This window comes from Heloderma suspectum, chromosome 2, assembly GCF_057233095.1.
Source record: "Heloderma suspectum isolate Gila_16-S chromosome 2, 16-S_ref, whole genome shotgun sequence".
NCBI classification, from domain to species: domain Eukaryota; kingdom Metazoa; phylum Chordata; class Lepidosauria; order Squamata; family Helodermatidae; genus Heloderma; species Heloderma suspectum.
In genome coordinates this window covers 371,300,682-371,318,669 of record NC_139459.1, presented here as the reverse complement: position 1 = coordinate 371,318,669, position 17,988 = coordinate 371,300,682, and the positions used below count along the sequence as shown (strand labels likewise).

Here is a 17,988-nt window from a genome sequence, read left to right as displayed (position 1 = left end):
CTCATGACTATGTTCTTCCTCCAGGACCAGTGGCAGTGTGCTTATTGCTGGGGAACATGGGTGGGAGGGTGCTGTTGCGCTCATGCCCTGCTTGTGGGTTTCCTGTGGGCAGCAGGTTGGCCACTGTGTGAGCAGAATGCTGGACCAGATGGACCTTTGGTCTGATCCAGCAGGGCTCTGCTTATGTCCTGATGTTCTTATTCCCCATTGAATTCAATGGCACTTGCTTCCGAACAGACGCGCCTTGGGATTGCACCTCTGCGAACTTGTCTTTTTCCCCACCGCCGTTGAGGCGAATTTAAGGGGGGGGGGGGGGAGAGAGAGCAAGAGCTAATGCCTGTTGGTCATCTAAGGGGTTAAGTCTACAGAGCCATGATTCCTGGAAAGGGCTGGGAATGAATGAATTTGGAGGAGGAGGAGGAGGAGGAGGAGGAGGAAGAGGAGGAGAAAGTGGTTCCTTCCCTCTTGAAGGTTTTAACTTGCGTTATGGGCTGATGGAGGCTGCACGTGGAAGTAGTAAGTTAAGAAAAATTAAATTAAAGGTGGGTGGCATTTCTGCAAGAAGTGGAGGGCGGGGGAAGCAGAGGGAACTGGAGAGGGGGAACTTGCTGGGAGCAGGAGAACAGCAGGGAGATCTGGGTGAGTGTCCCTCCCCCAATATGCCCCCCCCCCGTAAAATATGCCCCGATTTCTGTGCTTCGGGGATGGGCCACCTGGCTGCAGAGGGGCTAAGCCCTGCTCCAGCAAGGGCAAGGGCTTTACAAGGCGTAAGAGCCAAATGTCTATGTTTAAAAAAAGAGAGACTCCATTTTCAGAAATACTCTACCTCCTGATTTTTCGAGGGGTTGGGGGCCAGGACAAGAAAGGACAGAGGTGTTCTCATATTGAATTAAATAACATGAAGATCATCAAATCCTCAGGAGAGACGTCAGTTGCAAAGTCTCCATTCATCCACCAGCTGGCAAATGAGGGGTCAACACTGCACTTAAGGAGTTTTGATAATCTGTCATCTAACTGGGCACAATCCTATGCATGTTTAGACAGAAAAAAGTCCTACAAGTCCCAGCATTCCCAGCTCACTATGCTGGCTGGGGAATGCTGGAAGTTGTAAGACTTTTTTTCTTTGTAAACATGCATAGGATTGCACCCTAAATTCATTAAACCCTCATTAAATAAACTTCTGTATGCATTTTACAATATTTATACCAGAGTGTCAGTATTCTCAGTGCAATGCATATGAAATCAACTAAATATCTGTGTTACTCAAACAATTTCTACTGCTACTCCAAGCTTTGGTATGCAAAGCAGGTGCTTCACTATTGAGCTACTCCCCAAGCTAGAATGGTTGGACTGGTGTAATCCAGCAAGGTATTAATGCCATATCAATAAACTGATCCATAACATGGTATGGAGAATGTGGATAGGGAGGCATTTTTCTCCCTCTCTCATGATACTAGACCCCAAGGGGTCACCCCATGAAGATGATTGGTGGGAGATTCAGGACAGAGAAAATGAAGGGCTTCTTCACAGAGCGCAGAGTTAAACTACGGAATTTGCTACCACAACACATAGTGATGGCCACCAATTTCGATGGCTTTAAAAGGGGGTTAGACAAATTCCTGGAGGAAAAGGCTATCAAGGGCTAGTGGTCCTGATGGCTATGTGCTACCTCCAGTGTCAAAGGCAGTGTACCTATGTACACCAGTTGATGGGGAACATGGGTGGGGGGGTGCTGTTGCACTCATGTCCTGCTTGTGGGTTTCCTGTGGGCAGCTGGTTGGGCACTGTATGAATAGAATGCTGGACTAGATGGACCCTTGGTCTGATCCAGCACGGCTCTTCTTGTGTTCTTATTTAAAAAGAGAAACTCCCATTTTCAGAGGCATTCTATGTCTGGTTTCCAGATGCTGGAGGCAAAATGACAGGGGTGGTGTGCGCTCCATCTCTTTTCCCCATCCTCTTCCTTTCCTGCAAAGCTGTTAAAGATACAAGAGCCCTGCTGTGTGTGTCCCTCTTTGCATCTCTCATTCTGTTTCCCTTTCTCTTAAAAGGAAAAAAAGAAACCTTAAAGCGCACCACAAATAAATGTTGGTGACTCCACCGGTGTGACCCACTTCAAGTTAGGGATGCAACACACTTGTGCATCCAGACCCATGTGGTGGGCCAATCTTATAAGCCCGTATAATTTAAGGGATTCGCTCGATCAGTAACGATCATTCCCTCTTATAAGCAAACTCAGTCAATTTGTGCCAGCATCATTACAGCCAAAATGTGGTCACTGAGGAATGAGAGGGAGGTATTGGTTTGCAGAAATACACACAAAAAATATGTGGTGGGCAGGGGGACATTTAAGGAGGCACCCCGCAGCAGCCTAGTGGAGGACTGAGCATGCTCAGTGGCCACAGAGTGTTGAGTGTCTTGGGAGGGGCGGGAATGGAATGGAGTAACCTGTAAAGGGCATGGTTGACAGGCTGGCAGGCTGGAATTCTGAACAAGAGCACTCCACGCTGCAACATTTTGTCACAGGTCCCACAGGTTAGGCATGCCAGGTGCTGGGGTGAGTGGGGGATGCCTTCCGTCGTTTTCTGTTTGCCAGCTTCCCTGATGGGGCAGTCTGGCTGACCACTGCTGCAGACAAGTGTGCTGGTCTACATGGAGTCAGCCTGATCCATCGAACTAATCCGCAGGCGAGGCTTTCCCTCCTCTAAGACGAGATGCGAGGGCGATTGAATCAGGTGTGGGGCTAAGAGCCAGTGTGGTGTAGCAGTGAGAGTGTTAGACTGGGACTCGGGAGACCAGGTTCTAGTCCCCCCTTGGCCATGAAGCTCACTGGGTGACTTTGGGCCAGTTGCTGATGCTCAGCCTCACCTACTTTACAGGGTTGTTGTGAGGATAAAATGGAGAGGAGGAAGAGGGCCGTGTAAGCTGCCCTGGGTTCCTGGCAAGAGGAAAAAAGGCAGGCTATAAATGTAATGATGACGACGATGATGTAATAATAAGAAAGTGTCAGAACAAGAGCGCTTGTACTATTCCACTGGCATTACATTACATTACTATTCCACTGGCATTACATTCCACTGGCCTTGTGATTGCTGTTGTGTGTTCTGGGTGAGATTTCTTGTAAGCATTAATTCTGGCAGGATGGATGTTTCCGTCCACCAGAGCAGGGAGATGAAGGCTGAAGTGCGAGAGATTTGCTGATCTGTATTATATCGTGTGTGTCTCTCTCTTGCAGCAGGAAGGACTTCCTGGAGTACAGAGAATGTCCCCCAACTTCTGAATAGTCTCTGGTTTGCCTAGGTAACATTGAACCCCCCCCCCATTGGTTGAAGGGTGGAGGTGTTGTCTTTACTAGGCTGAGTTACGAGAGGGCATGACTACTGACCAGGGTGCAGTGGTGGCCGGGGGTCTCCAGTTTGAGGCCACGGTCGACAACGGTACACATCTGGTAATCAAAATGGAGGAGCAGGAACCGACAGGCCCCATACCAGATGATGAAGGGACTGAAAGTTCCAGAAAGGGCCTCCATCTTGTCTGTGGTTGGGGCTCTTGGGTTGGGGCTACGTTGCCCAAGGCGGGGACTCTGGGAGCCTTTCCGAGCTGGGCGGCCCAGGAGTGTGTGAAACAGGAGCCGGGTGAGGTAGCCTGGGAGACCCAGTGGCAGGACTTCCTGAAGGCTGTGCGGTCACCACACTCAGACTGGGCAAAGTCGAAGTTATCGGAGGCTCTGCAAGGGGACGGGGCCGAGCATGAAATACCGCCAGAGGCCTGCAAGTGGCCGAGAGGGCAGACGGTGACTGGGTTCCTCCTGCCCAGCCTGAAGAACAGAGGCCTCCGAGACTCTGGGTCTCCCGAGGCACGACTGTGCAGGGAGGCAAAGGGCGAGACCCTTGGCGACACAGGTTTCGGCACCGAGGCGCAACGCCAGCGCTTCAGGCAGTTCCGCTACCTGGAGGCCAAAGGACCCCGGGAGATCTGCAGCCGGCTGTGGTATCTTTGCCACCGGTGGCTGAAGCCAGAGAGTCACACCAAGGAGCAGATCCTGGAGCTGGTGACTCTGGAGCAGTTCCTGGCCGTCCTGCCCTCGGAGATCCAGAAGTGGGTCAGGGAAGTTGGGCCGGAGACCTGCACCCAAGCGGTGGCCCTGGTGGAGGATTTCCTGCTGAGGCAGCGGGAGGCCGGGAAGCCTGAGCAACAGGTAAGAGAGCGTTTTTCCTCCTTACTCTGATTGTGAGTGGAATGCCTGCCATTCCAGCCAAGTGCAGAGAGAGATGCGTTGTGCAGAGCAGGCCCACGAACCGTGTCTGGGGTTTGTGTTTGGCGATGGGAAGAGGAGGAGATTGTTCCAGTAAGTGGGTGGGGGGAGTTGAAGGTGTTGGATGATAGGAACGACTCCGCATGCTTCCAGACACTAGGGGGCGATGGAGAACGTGGTGCATCAACAGCCGCTTGTCTTGTTCAACCCCCTTTGGTGTCCTGTAACTCGATTAGGTCCTTTCTCCTGCTCCCTCCCCTTCCTCATCTTTCTTCTTTCTTCTCCTCTTGCCTCTGGAACAAGCAACATTCTACTCTCTCCCTGAAGGAAGCAAGTTACCATATTTCATGCCTTTACTTAGGGAGTTCTTGTAGTTAAACAGTGTTAAATAGCCTTCTCTGACTGTGTGTATAAAAGCACTAATAAAGTGAGTTGATTTGAACTTGTTCTAAACTGGCTCTTCCCTGTGTTTATTGCCTCCAATATTAAATGCTGTGTTGCCATGCTTTCTCTGTATAAAACAACTGTGCTGTAAGTCATATCAGAGTTTCCAACAGAAGGGAGTATGGAGTGACAGCTGGAATAGGGAGTGAGTGGTATTAGCTGCATGCGAATAGGTTGAGGAAATGATTCATCCTAATCCAGACTTTGCCCCCCCTCCAAACTGGCACCCTGCAGATGTGCTGGACTACAAATACCATCATACTTAGCCACCATGGAGAGTGACATGCTGTCTGGGGGTGAGAGGGAACTCATCTGGAGGGAAACGCTCTATCACATCCATCCCAGGCTTCAGTTTACTGTGAATTTGTTTTAGTTGTTCCTCAAATCCCACGTTAACTCTCTAGGTAATTGTAAGTGAAAACCACATTTAGAGAGATTGAACGTGTCCCTCGATGCCTACAGCTACATCAGGGGTGGGCGGAAAGTAAACCTGCAGGTGTTTTGGACTTCAGCTCCCAACATTCAGCTCCCATTGGGAGTTGAAGTCCTAAATATCTAGAGATTGTGTGTGAGTGTTGCATTTTTTTTTTCCTCTAAACGTTTTTGTACTTCTGAAAACGTTGGGCTTCCCCCATAAGCCTGCTGATACCTCTCTCTTGAGCATGGGTGGTGCAGTTTTGGCTACATAATGTATGCATTGGCACGCCTAGCCTGAATGTTGGAAATAGAGGGAATGATTATGAAGGTTGAAAGGAAACAACATGTCATCTGTATTTTCTATTTTGTTCTTTTTAAAAATCTTTTTCTCCTCCATTACTTCTTTTTCAAAAATAGCCTGGCTTGTTATTAAAAATTCCACATGCACTCCTGTATAAAATGTATTTTTTATTAGAATATAATAAAAAATATTCTACACATTAGAATAAACTGGGTGGCTTACTTCCTCATTGGGACCCCCCCCCCTTGTTACTGTTCCAGGTGCTGGGAACGCTGGACGAGGTCACCACAACTTTCTCCGAATCAGATCAGCTTCTGCTGGATGCCAGGGAGAGGCAGCCCTGCAGGGAAATCAAGGAGGAGAGTGACGGGGTGGCCCCTTTGCTGGGTAAGTTTCTTTTTATTCCGTGTCGTTGAATCCTTTACGCATCAACAGGGTTGGCTCCTTTGGGGAGATGGGGCCAGGGCAACGAGGCATTTACTTCTAGATCCAAGGCCGCACACTGCCCCAACAGCAACACTTTTCTTAGTTTTGAATAAAGCAGGGGTGTTGAACCTCTTTCAGCCCGAGGGCTGAATTCCATTTCAGAGAAGCTCTCAGGGGCTGCATTCCAGTGGTAGGCGGAGCCTAAGGCGAAGGGGGCAGGGCTAAAAGCAAAAGGGAAAGAAAAAAGGGAAAGGTTCCTCTTGTGCAAGCACCAAGTCATTGCTGACTCCTAGAGGGACGCCGTTTTCACTGGCGTTTTCATGGCAGACTATAGCGGGGTGGTTTGCCATTTCCTTCCCCAGTCGTGACTACCTTTCCTGCAGCAGGCTGGGTACTCATTTTACCGACTGCGGAAGGATGGAAGGCTGAGTCGACCTGAGCCAGCTACCTGGGACCCAGCTTCCGCTGGGATCGAACTCATGGGGAGAGTTTCGCTTGCAATACTGCTGCCTACCACTCTGCACCACACGAGGCTCAAAAGCAAAAGGGACAATGCCAAAATATCAAAAGTGCCGGCCAATTTTAGCTTCACGCTCTTACAACCAGTAGCTAAGCTTTAGGAGAGGCATTTCAAGCTCTTAGAACGGGGGGGGGGGGGGGAGCCGTCAAATCACAAATGATTGCTGGTTGAGGAGGCATGGGGAAGGGGGTGAGCGCAATAAAGGCACCCTGGAGGGCCAGATTGGGACCGCAACCAGGCTAGTTTAGGCCCGTGGGCTTGAGGTTCGGAACCCCTGTTATAAAGCACCTAAGAAAGTCAGGAGATGGTGTAAGAACATTCTCGGATTGGACGCCCAGCCTCTTCCAGCTTCAGATTGTTCAGTGAGCCAGCGAGCTGGGGAAATACCTCTTTTGGATGGGGTTGTGCTCTCCCTAAAGGGTTCAGGTTCATAGTTAGGTGAGGGGTATTTCTGTACTAGGCATTGCTCCTGGTGTCCCAGGTGGCGGCTGTCTGCTTTGGCTGATATGACTGCTATCGCTGTTACTGGAAGACGGGGCAGGCCCAAAACATTTGGCTGCCTGAGGCAAAGGACAAGATGGCGCCTCCCTGCCCCATTCCACCGACAGAAGGCGACTGGACTGGCAGTTGAGTCTTATGTCAACACCAGTGATGGGACAGCATCCTCCGCCTCATCTGAGGGCAGCAGGGTAGCTTGGGGGCGTATGGCCCACACAGCACTGTCCTGCAGCAGAGAGAACAGTCAGGGAACCATCACTGCTGCCCCCTCCACACCACCCAGCATCTGCCGCCTGAGGTGACCACCTCTCTCTGCCTTATGGTAGGGCTGGCCTTGCTGGAGGATGAAAGACCAAACCCTCATCTTTCATGATTTGGTGACTTCTAGGTCAGGCAGGAATACAGGAAGCTGCGAAATACCCAGTTAGAAAACAGAAGGAGGTGAGCATCCAAAGTAGATCACAAAGAAGAGAAACGGGTTCTCAGGATGCAGACATAAATTTATTGTAGGGAGCCCAACGCATTTCTGGTTTTTTCTTATTTTTAGGCCGCCTTCGGGGGGGTAAAGAAAAAAGTCGGCAGAATTTTTTCAGCAAAAGATTGTCTCCTGTGCCAAACTACTGGCTATTCCTGTGTCAATCTACTGTGCCACCAGTAGATTGACACAGGAGACAATCTTTTGCTGAAAAAAACCTGCAGACTTTCTTCTTTACCCCCTGAAGAAGGCCTAAAGATACAAAAAAAGGCCAAAATGCGTTGGGCTCCCTACAATAAATTTATTTTTGCATCCTGAGAACCCGTTTCTCTTCTTTATGAAATACCAAGTTAGACCATTTTATTTATTGGCTATACCAGTTGGGGCTGATGGGAGTTGAGATCTTTCTTGTCCGTTGTGCCTGCGGAAGCTAAGTTTATTTTTATTTTTTAAATCTGCAGTGTCTGTTTATTAATATTAAAGAATATATATCCTGTGCTGTTTTATATCATTATCCAAGGCGGACACTTATATTGCCTGGTTCATAACTGTTTTGAGATTGCTTATGATGTGTTGTGGTTTGGCGGATTGCATTTATTTTGGATGTTTACCACCTTTGGCAATATGTATTGAAAGGTGGTAGTAAAAATATTGTGAATTAATAAAATTAAGGTGGGTCACTTGGGGGCACTTTCCCAGGGCCTCCGAAGTCCTGGAATCCTAGGTCACACATGTTCTGTTCTCTATGACAGTTAGTTTGCTTTCTTCTTTGTTTGCGGTTCTTTTTTCCTTTGTCCCTTGTGCTCGAATCAAGATTTTTCTCTTTATCCCCTTAGGTGTTGGCTGGGAGATAGAAAATGATGGGGAAACATGTGGGGTGTTGCTGGAAAGAGTTGAGCAACAAGATATGGAAGAAAATATCAAGAACCCAGAGGGATCAAAGAAGCAACAAAGGATCAACACGGAGAAGTGGAAGGAGAAATCCACTGTGTGTCCTGGAGGGCAACTTCCTGAATTTAAAGTAAAGCAGAGAATACATGAAGGAAAGAGAAGGTATATGTGCAGCGTGTGTGGGAAAAACTTCACTTGCAAATCTAGCCTTACTAGACATCAAATAACCCACACAGGAGAGAACCCACATAAATGCTTGCACTGTGGGGAAAAATTCACCAGGAGGGCAAGTCTTATTGTCCATCAGAGAATCCACACGGGGGAAAAACCATATAAATGTTTTACATGTGGGAAAAGCTTCAGTGTGAACTCGACCCTGATTAGGCACCAAAGGATCCACACGGGAGAGAAGCCGTATCAATGCTTTGACTGCGGAGAAAGTTTCAATCAGCGCACGATCCTGATTTCGCACCAGCGCATCCATACAGGGGAGAAACCCTATCGGTGCTCAGACTGCGGCGAAAGCTTTCGCGATAAGTCGAGCCACATCAGGCACCAGAGAATCCACACAGGTGAGAAACCGTATAAATGTTCAGACTGTGGTGTGAGCTTTCGTGACAAATCGAGCCGCATCAGACATCAGAGAATCCACACAGGGGAGAAGCCCTATAAATGCCTAGACTGTGGGGAAAGTTTTAGTCAGAGCTCGACCCTCATTAGGCATCGGCGAATACACATGGGGGAGGTATTGCAAATATGCTTGGACCCTAGGGAAAGCTTTCTTGAAAAATCAAATGGTAAAAAGCATCAGAACGCTCATGAACAAGCAGGACCAGACAGATACGCAGACGCTGGTGAAAGCTTCAGTCAAGGCGCACACCAGCTCGGGCAAAGGAGCATCCACACCAGAGATAAACAGTAGCCAGTATAGAAAAGCTTGAATTCCATTGGACTCCTTTTTTTGTTCCCAGAAGTGTACAGAAGAGGGACATATTGACTGGGCTCGCACAACATTCTAATGTTGCTTGCTTGACATTGTTGTTGAAACATGGGTTGTTTGTTAGCAGGTTGTCTGAACACAGGACGTTTTCCACAGAGTGGCTTGTTAACCATGCAGCGACTCATTTTTCTCGAACAAGCCACCTTGCGAACCCATAGGTTGTTCCGTTTTTCAGGGTGGTTAACAAGCCACCCTGCGGAAAATGTCCTGAGTTCAGACAACATGCTAACCCATGGTTCGACAACAACCCACCCTCAACCACTGAGTGTGGGGCAGTGTGTTGTGTGAGTAGCCCCACTATGGAAGTTCAAATGGGAAGTTCAAATACAGGGCTGGCGTCAAGGGTAGGCCTGGTCGGTTTCCTGCCAAGGGCCCACCCATCCCAGCAGGGGCCCACTGTCAAGAGCCTCGTGGAGTTGCTCCTCCTGTTCACCCTAGCAACCTGTTTGTTCCCCTGCCTCTCGCTTTGGTCCAGACAACAGTGGGGATGAGAAGGAGGAGCAGGAGATGCCATGGCCTTGTTGTTGTTCAGTCGTTCAGTCGTGTCCGACTCTTCGTGACCCCATGGACCATAGCACGCCAGGCCTTCCTGTCCTCCGCTCTCTCCTGGAGCATGCTCAAGTCCATATTCATTGCCATCAGTGTTGCTATCTAGCCATCTCATCCTCTGCCGTCCCCTTCTCCTTTTGCCTTTGATCTTTCCCAGCATCAGGGTCTTTTCCAGTGACATTTCTCTTCACATTAGGTGGCCAAAATATTTGAGCTTCAGCTTCAGTATCTGTCCTTCCAGTGAGCACTCAGGGTTGATTTCCTTTAGGATGGACTGATTTGACCTCCTTGCAGTCCAGGGGACTCATAAGAGTCTTCTCCAGCACCACAGTTCGAAAGCATCAATTCTTCGGCGCTCAGCCTTCCTTATAGTCCAGCTCTCACAGCCATACATTACTACTGGGAAAACCATAGCTTTGAATAGACGGACCTTTGTCAGCAAGGTGATGTCTCTGCTTCTTACTATGCTGTCTAGGTTGGCCATAGCTTTCCTCCCAAGGAGCAAGCGTCTTTTAATTTCATGGCTACAGTCACCGTCTGCAGTGATCTTGGAGCCCAAGAAAATAAAATCTGTCAAGGCTTCCATTTCTTCCCCTTCTATATGCCAGGAAGTGATGGGGCCAGGTGCCATGATCTTAGTTCTTTTAATGTTGAGTTTCAAACCAGCTTCTGCACTCTCCTCTTTCACCCTCAACAAGAGGCTCTTTAGATCCTCTTCACTTTCTGCCATTAGGGTGGTATCGTCTGCGTATCAGAGGTTGCTGATAATTCTCCCGGCAATCTTAATTCCGACCTGTGATTCATCCAACCCGGCGTTTCTCATGATGTACTCTGCATATAAGTTAAATAAGCAGGGTGACAATATGCAGCCTTGTCATATCCTTTCCCAATTTTGAACCAATCGGTTGTTCCATGTCTGGTTCTTACTGTTGCTTCTTGACCCTCGTACAGGTTTCTCAGGAGACAGGTAAGGTGGTCTGATACTCCCATCTCTTTAAGAATTTGCCACAGTTTGTTGTGATCCACACAATCAAAGGCTTTAGCGTAGTCAATGAAGCAGAAATAGACGTTTTTCTGGACTTCTCTTGTTTTCTCCATGATCCAGCGAATGTTGGCGATTTGATCTCTAGTTCCTCTGCCTTTTCGAAACCCAGCTTGTACTTCCGGTAGTTCTCGGTTCGCATACTGCTGAAGCCTAGCTTGTAGGATTTTGAGCATCACCTTGCTGGCATGTGAAATGAGCGCAATTGTGCGGTAGTTTGAACACTCTTTGGCATTGCCCTTCTTTGGAATTGGAATGTAAACTGACCTTTTCCAGTCTTGTGGCCACTGTTGAGTGTTCCAAATGTGTTGGCATATTGAGTGCAGCACTTTAACAGCATCATCTTTTAGGATTTTAAATAGCTCAGCTGGAATACTATCACCTCCGCTAGCTCTGTTGTTACTAATGCTTCCTAAGGCCCACTTGACTTCACTCTCTAGGATGTCCGGCTCAAGTTCAGGAGATGCCATGGCCTACTGGCTCTCTACTTGTCAAGCAAGCAAGTGGGAGCCGTGAGGAGAAAGAGGAGGAGAAGCAAGAGCAGCTGGTGACAACGGCGGTGAGAGGGTGGACTCACTGAGGGAGGAGGCCCATTGGGAGTGTCTTGCCCAAGGGCCCCCCAAAACCTGCAGCTGGCAATGTTCAAATACTTCCCATTGTGTCATCTTGTTGGCCACAGTGGGAACAGAATGCTGGCAAAGATACGCCTTTGCTCTGATTCAGCAAGGCTCTTCTTTTGCTCTTAAGCTACAAGCAGGTCTGTGTGGACGGGCCACAATGCCATGGAAACTCGGGGAGGGGGGCATAGAATATGATATCCAAACAGAATGGCAGGTACATTGCCAGAATGATGGGCAATTTAGAATTGCTTTGCTGGATCAGTTCAAAAGCATGTCTGGCCTAACCTTCTGTCTCCAACAGTGGTCAGCCAAGGCAGCCCACAAACAGGCTATGAAGCCAAGAGTTTCCCGTTTTTCCTCTCCCCAGTTTTTTGCCCCCAGCAACAAGTATTTCGAGGTATACTGCCCCTCAGTATGGAGGCTCCATTTCACTGTCACAGCTAATAGCTGTTGGCCTCTTTCCCTTGCATTTGTCCAGTCGTTTTTAAAAAAAACCCACAGACAACAGACACAGTGAAGGTATCGCCCCTCATGGCCATGAATTCTGTGTTAATTCTGAACTGTGTGAGGACATAACTTCGTGAGCGGTGGGCAAGGGAGGGGGAATGAAATCTGGCAGAGACATCTTTTGTAGCAATGCCAGGATTGAACCTGTCACCTTATACATGCAGAGCATGTGCTCTTCGAAGATTTACTTACCTCAGGGATCCTTCTTTCTCCATCGGTGTAAGAATCCAATTCTTTTTATGTTGTTTGAATTCATTCTGAATTCTAGTGAGTGGAGGCTGGTGGCTCTGATTTCCGTGGGGCTCTGAATCCATTCTGGGTTCTAGTCAGAACCAGTCAGAACTCTCTAAGGAGCTATCCAAGGCGCTGGTCCCAGGATCCAGCACCTTGGATAGCTCCTTTAGAGTTCCAGCTGGCTCCGATTGAAACCCAGAATGGAGCACAGCCCCACCAAAATCAGAGCCTCCAGCCTCCACTGATTCTAGATATGAGTTGTCTGTGGTTCGCATGACGTTACAAATGGATTGGCCTCGGTGTGCAGCTAAGGCTAGACTGGGGGCCGAAGTCCAGCCCCCCACCCCCCCAATGACCACCCAGAGAGCATCACAGGATGAGGGCATCAGAAGCAAACTCCATTTTATTCCCGTAATCATGGTGGTGCTCTGATTTAAGTGAGTTTAAGATGCAAAACTACACAGGCTCAGAGTATTTTTTTTTAAATCCGGTTTGGCAAAACAGTTTTGCTGTTGGTGTTCTAACATATCAGGAATGTGGAAGCCGTTGCAAAACGTGAAATGGTGAGGGTGGGGGCGGAGAAGACAAACGGTAACTGTGTGCTTCACAACAGAGGTAATACAAAATGGCTGCCTAAAGCCCCCCAAAACCATTACATCCAAGGTCTAAAATTACCTAGCTGCACCACTGTATGCCCTTCCTTTCCCCAAGTTCAGGGATGGGCAATTTGTGGCCCTCCAGATGCTCTGGCCTACAACTCCCAGCATCCCTCACCATTGGCCTTGCTGGCAAGGACTCATGGGAGTTGTAGGCCAAAAAAAATCTGAATGGCCCTGCCCTAGGCCGAGCCCTGTGGGAAAAATGTTATTTCATACAGAGCTCATTTTTCTCTACGTCCTTTTGGAACAATTCATTCAAAATGTTGTTGTTTTACTTAACGAAATGATTTCGTTTCTATATAAAATTTGTGACAAGGAAAAAACCAGCACTTTCGTTTAGAGGTGAAATAAAAATGGAACAATGGAAACACAGGATTTGTGTTTAAATGAATGGCTCACTAGCGATCACACGTTCACTTTTCTTTAAAATGAACAAGGAAGACAGAAGCCTGATCCTGCCAAAGTTAAGCATTTCTAAGACTCGCTGGGCCTGTTCACACGATCACAGCTGGGGAAAGAACCGGGGGTGGGGGGGTGTTAGCATAATTACCCTCAGCAGTGCAGTTACTGCAGGCTTTTAAATGGACACATTTAAAGTAATTAAAATGAACTAGGGCACAATCCTGTTCAGATAGGTGGCCACCTCCGAACTCTGAGGCGACCACCTATCCAATGCAGGGCAGGAGAAGCACGGAGGGGATCGTTCCCTGTGCTCTTCAGCTGCCCTGCATTTTCTGCTAGATAGCCGATTTTGGCTGTCTAGACGCATTCTGTCTCGAACAGTGGTCAGCGAAGGCAGCCCACAAGCAGGCCATGAAGACAACAGGCCTCTCCCGGTTGTTTGTCCCCAGCCTCAGGTTTTCAGAGGTATACTGCCCTTCAATATGGAGGCTCCATTTCACCATCATGGCTAATAACTGTTGATGGCCCTTTTCACCTTGAATTTGTCCAGTCGTTTTAGAAACACACAATGCATATACCGAAGGCATGTGTGCCTTTGCAGCACTGAACAGCGACTCTGGCCATTTATGCCAATGTTTGCCAATAATATTGGAGGAATAACAAATTTAAATATAAACATTACTATTATTTTGTATACATTTAAGCAAATATATATATAGCAGTTGGAGAAGCATAGAGGCCGACAGCGCAATCCTATGCATGTCTACTATTAAGTCCTACTAGGTTCAGTGGGACTTACTGTACTTCCAGGTAAGTGTGTGCAGAGGGATGCTGCTTGAGCTACAAATCCAGGAAACCATAGTTCAAATCTCCCATGAACCCTGGCGGGCTTAGACGACACTCTGCCATGGTTCTTGCATAATAACAACCCAGATATGACCTGATTCGCGCATAATGACAAGCCCGGGGTCGCCAGCCTTTTTGGACCCGTGGGCACATTTGGGAATTTGAGAAACAGCTGTGGGCACCACCACAAAATGCCTAATCAGCGGATCACCGCCTTGGCGTCTACCAGTCACGTCTATGGCTCTCAGGCAGCGTCTTATTCAGCAAAAACGTTTGTTTCATGTCTCTCAGAATCTGCAACATCTTCTTTTACTTACTTCTTACTTACTTAAATACTTCTTTTAAACATACGTTTTGACAATGTGCAGTAGTTCTTTTGGGGAGGTTATTAAACAGATACATTTTGTACTAGAATGGTCTGTTATATTTATTGATGTGCACACTCATTTAGGGAGCAATCCTATGGCCGCTAGACAGCGGCTAGACTGCCATAGGATATGTTGCTTCCCAGGAACTGACCTTGGAGCCCGCGCTCTGAGGTTGGTTCCTGGAGAACTGACCTTCCCACACTTCCGCATTGCCTCGGAGGCAGCATGGAACAGACCCGTCCTCCGCGCTCACAAGAGGAGCACGGAGCAGCCGAAAAGGAGCGTGTCTGGGGGCGTTCCGGGGCGGGGACGGCGGAAATGTCTGTACGACACATCCAATGTGTCATACAGCAGCCTCCTCCCCCGCTTGCCCCCCCCCCCCCGGCTAGACAGCTGAAATCGGCTGTCTAGCAGAAAATGCTAGGCAGCTGAAGCGCACGGGGAACGATCCCCTCCGTGCTTCTCCTGCCCTGCATTGGATAGGCAGCCACCTCTGAGTTCGGAGGCGGCCGCCTATCTGGATAGGATTGCGCCCTTAAATAATTTGCCTGCTTCATGGAAATTAACAAACGGTCTGCGTAAATGGATTCTCCGTGACATTTTGACAGCTAGAAGACTGATATCACAACATGAGAAGGATAAACACTCACCTCTAATGGAATGGACTGGGGACCTTATAACACTTTCAGTCTTTGAATGGGTGGCATATAGACGTGACCTTCAAATGGTTATTTACTTGGATATTTGGACCACTTTTGTTGAACCCTGTGTATAATTGCTAGAAAGTTGTATGTATTTCATACAAATCCATGTACATATATTTTTTAAAATCTTTTAAAAAATTGTGGGTGCCCACACATGATAACCCAGAGTATGGGTTAAGTATGGGTTGTTGATGAATCACTGGTTGCCGTTACGTCTGAACCCTGCACTATGGTTTAACTTTGAGTTGTTAAACATGAAGTTCACAGCCCAACAACAAACCATGGGTTCTCCTTCTGGGCTGTCTGTGGTTAACAACTCATAGTTAAACCATAGCACAGGGTTCACATGTAACAACAGCCCACAATTCAACAACACAGCACGATTCAGTGATAACCCATACTCAAGGTTGTCATTACATGTGAACTGAGTCCCAGTCATTCTGTGTCTCAGACATTTGTAAAATGGATTACTACAAATTAATATATGTGAAGTGATTTGAACAGTTAAAATCATTCTTAAAAGAATAACTTAAACAGGGGTGGGCAACTTCTGGCACCCCAGAGGTTTTTGGGACTGCAACACCCATGAGTCCTAGCCAGCATGGCTACTGGTGAGGGAAGATGGGAATTGCAGGCCAGTAACTTCTGGTGGGCCACACATTCCCCACCCCTGAACTAAAGGGGTTCCACCCCTTAAGAAATATTTCTCAGCCTGTAAGATGTGAAAGGGGAAAGCAGATCACAACTTTGTCATTCTCATTTTATTTTTAAAAACAGTTTTTCCTACCAGGGAGTTTCTTGTTGGCAGAGAACAACATTTCCCAGGAGCCCTTGCACTGCCAATAAGCCCTTAAACCTCCGCTCGCTCGCGCTCTCTCTCTCCCTCTGTATGAGCAAACTCCAAGACAGAAAAGAAGCAAACCTAGAAACGGGGGTCGTGGTGCACAAAGAAGAGCAAACGCTTTATTTGCACAGTTGGATCTGAACCTGGGGGGTTTGAGGGGGGGAAAGGCGGGATTTCTAATAACCAGAGCCTGGATTCCTAAAAAGGAGCACGGATAATCCTAGATTTGGGGGTGTGTTTTATAAATGTCTGTGTGCAAATATTTTAGGCAAACCCCTTCCTGTTCTGATCCCTCCCACGGAAACAGCTTTTTAAAAAATTATGATTTAATCTGTCATTTGCACTGGGGTACAGCGGACGTTCCGCGGCCGCGGAAGAGCCAAGAGCCAGAATAGCCCGGGTGAGTGACAGATTTGGGGGCAGGGCGTGGAGGGTGGGTCCCTGCAAGCCTGTCCTTTATTTATTTATATGAAGTATTTTTATCCTGCTCTTCAGCCAAAAAAGCCTCCCAGACCGGCTTTCGCAGAATCCATCGAAGAAGACAGTCCTGCCCGCAGGCTTGCAGTCTAAAAATATACGGCACGCAAGGCGAAAGGCACGGGGAGGGACGAGGGACTTTCTCCCAAGGAAGCGTGCGCTGCGCTGGTGGGCAATTGCCGGGCCTGCAGATTTTGTTGGACTGCAACTCCCATCATCCCTCACCATTGTCTGCGTTGGCTGGGGCTGGTGGGAGTTGCAGTCCAACAACATTTGGAAGGCGGCAAAGTGCTCACTCCGGTGTATGGGGCTGCAGCCTCAGTAAACATGCGGAGCGGGGTCGAGCCGCAAGGCTAAGGACTGTTACTTGGGGGTAAGTGCTGCTGCTGTTGGGTGCTCTTACCTCTGAGTAAACCTGGCTTAGTGGTTAAGACGCTGAACTGCAGACTGGAAGGTCGGCAGGTCAGCAGTTCGAGACCCGCGTGATGGAGTGAGCTCCCGTCTTCAGTCCCAGCTTCTGCCAACCTAGCAGTTCGAAAGCACGAAATTGCAAGTAGATAAATAGGTACCGCCTCGGTGGGAAAGGTAACAGCGTTCCGTGCACCTCGGTGTTCAGTCATGCCGGCCACATGGCCACGGAAGCGTCTTCGGACCGCGCTGGCTCTTCGGCTTAGAAACGGGGATGAGCACCGCACCCTAGAGTCGGACACGACTGGCTGGGGACACCTTTACCTTTTTAAACCTGCTTAGGATTGTGCTGTATGTGCAGGGAAGGGGGCATTAATAAGAAAGGTTTATAAAGTTATGTGTGGGGTGGGCAAAGGAGAGAGAGAGATTTTTTTCGCCCACTCACCGCTTGATTCGGCCTCTCCAAGGGGTAGAAGTTTGAACGCACAAACCCACAGAATGACATGCGCTTACGCACGCCCCTTTTATATGTTGTAGAACTTGTATATTTACTTTGTTAGACATTGGGCTCCTATTTCGGTCGTTTTATTGTAGATGTTCCATAAACGTTTCTGTTATAGACGAAGGGTGCAATCCTATGCATGTTTAGACAGAGGAAAAGGCCTACAACTCCCAGCATGCCCCAGCCAGCATTGCTGGCTGGGGCATGCTGGGAGTTGTAGGCCTTTTCCTCTGTCTAAACATGCAAAGGATTGCACCCTAAGATTTCTAATTAGCGAATTCCTTTGTTTCTTTAGTGATTTCGACTTATTATTATGTGCATTCTTCTTTTCGTTGCCTTTAGTTTGTTAACCTTATTTCAAAATAAAATCAAATTTCATGAGAAAAAAAGAAATGTCCGTGCCCAACAGCTTTTCCCATTTTAACTTAGAATAATTTCCTTTGCTGTCATCAGCTGCAATTAATATCTGATAAATATGAGATAACAATTCCTTAGTTTTGTATCCTTGGCTGATCGTTTTTCCAAACATAGTTAGTTCCTTCCCTACATTCCCGTCCCTTAGGGCACAATCCTATGCATGTTTTGACAGAAAAAATGGC

General features: G+C 48.1%; 2 protein-coding genes across 2 annotated transcripts in view; both read left to right on the top strand.

Annotated features, from left to right (window-relative positions):
• The first annotated feature begins 429 nt into the window (after nucleotides 1–429).
• Nucleotides 430–9,157, top strand: LOC146356072 (uncharacterized). Its single transcript, XM_084831576.1, has 4 exons — nucleotides 430–516; nucleotides 3,236–4,198; nucleotides 5,678–5,804; nucleotides 8,173–9,157. The coding sequence occupies exons 2-4, from the start codon at nucleotides 3,374–3,376 to the stop codon at nucleotides 9,147–9,149; spliced, it is 1,929 nt and encodes a 642-aa protein (XP_084687702.1). The 5' UTR covers nucleotides 430–516; nucleotides 3,236–3,373; the 3' UTR covers nucleotides 9,150–9,157.
• A 7,183-nt stretch (nucleotides 9,158–16,340) lies between these two features.
• LOC146356070 (uncharacterized) overlaps nucleotides 16,341–17,988 on the top strand; it is a 69,340-nt gene continuing 67,692 nt past the window's right edge. The window contains exon 1 of the mRNA XM_084830011.1: nucleotides 16,341–16,402. The gene's annotated coding sequence lies outside the window, so the exon portion shown is untranslated. The remainder of the gene's footprint in view (nucleotides 16,403–17,988) is intronic.

What these genes read in the sequence shown, in the direction of transcription:
- LOC146356072 (XM_084831576.1), top strand. Translation starts at nt 3,374, where the DNA reads ATGACTACTGACCAGGGTGCAGTGGTGGCCGGGGGTCTCCAGTTTGAG. An exon ending in CCGGGAAGCCTGAGCAACAG is followed by an intron (nt 4,199 to 5,677) that starts GTAAGAGAGCGT and finishes TTACTGTTCCAG; the next exon opens with GTGCTGGGAACGCTGGACGA. An exon ending in CGGGGTGGCCCCTTTGCTGG is followed by an intron (nt 5,805 to 8,172) that starts GTAAGTTTCTTT and finishes TTATCCCCTTAG; the next exon opens with GTGTTGGCTGGGAGATAGAA.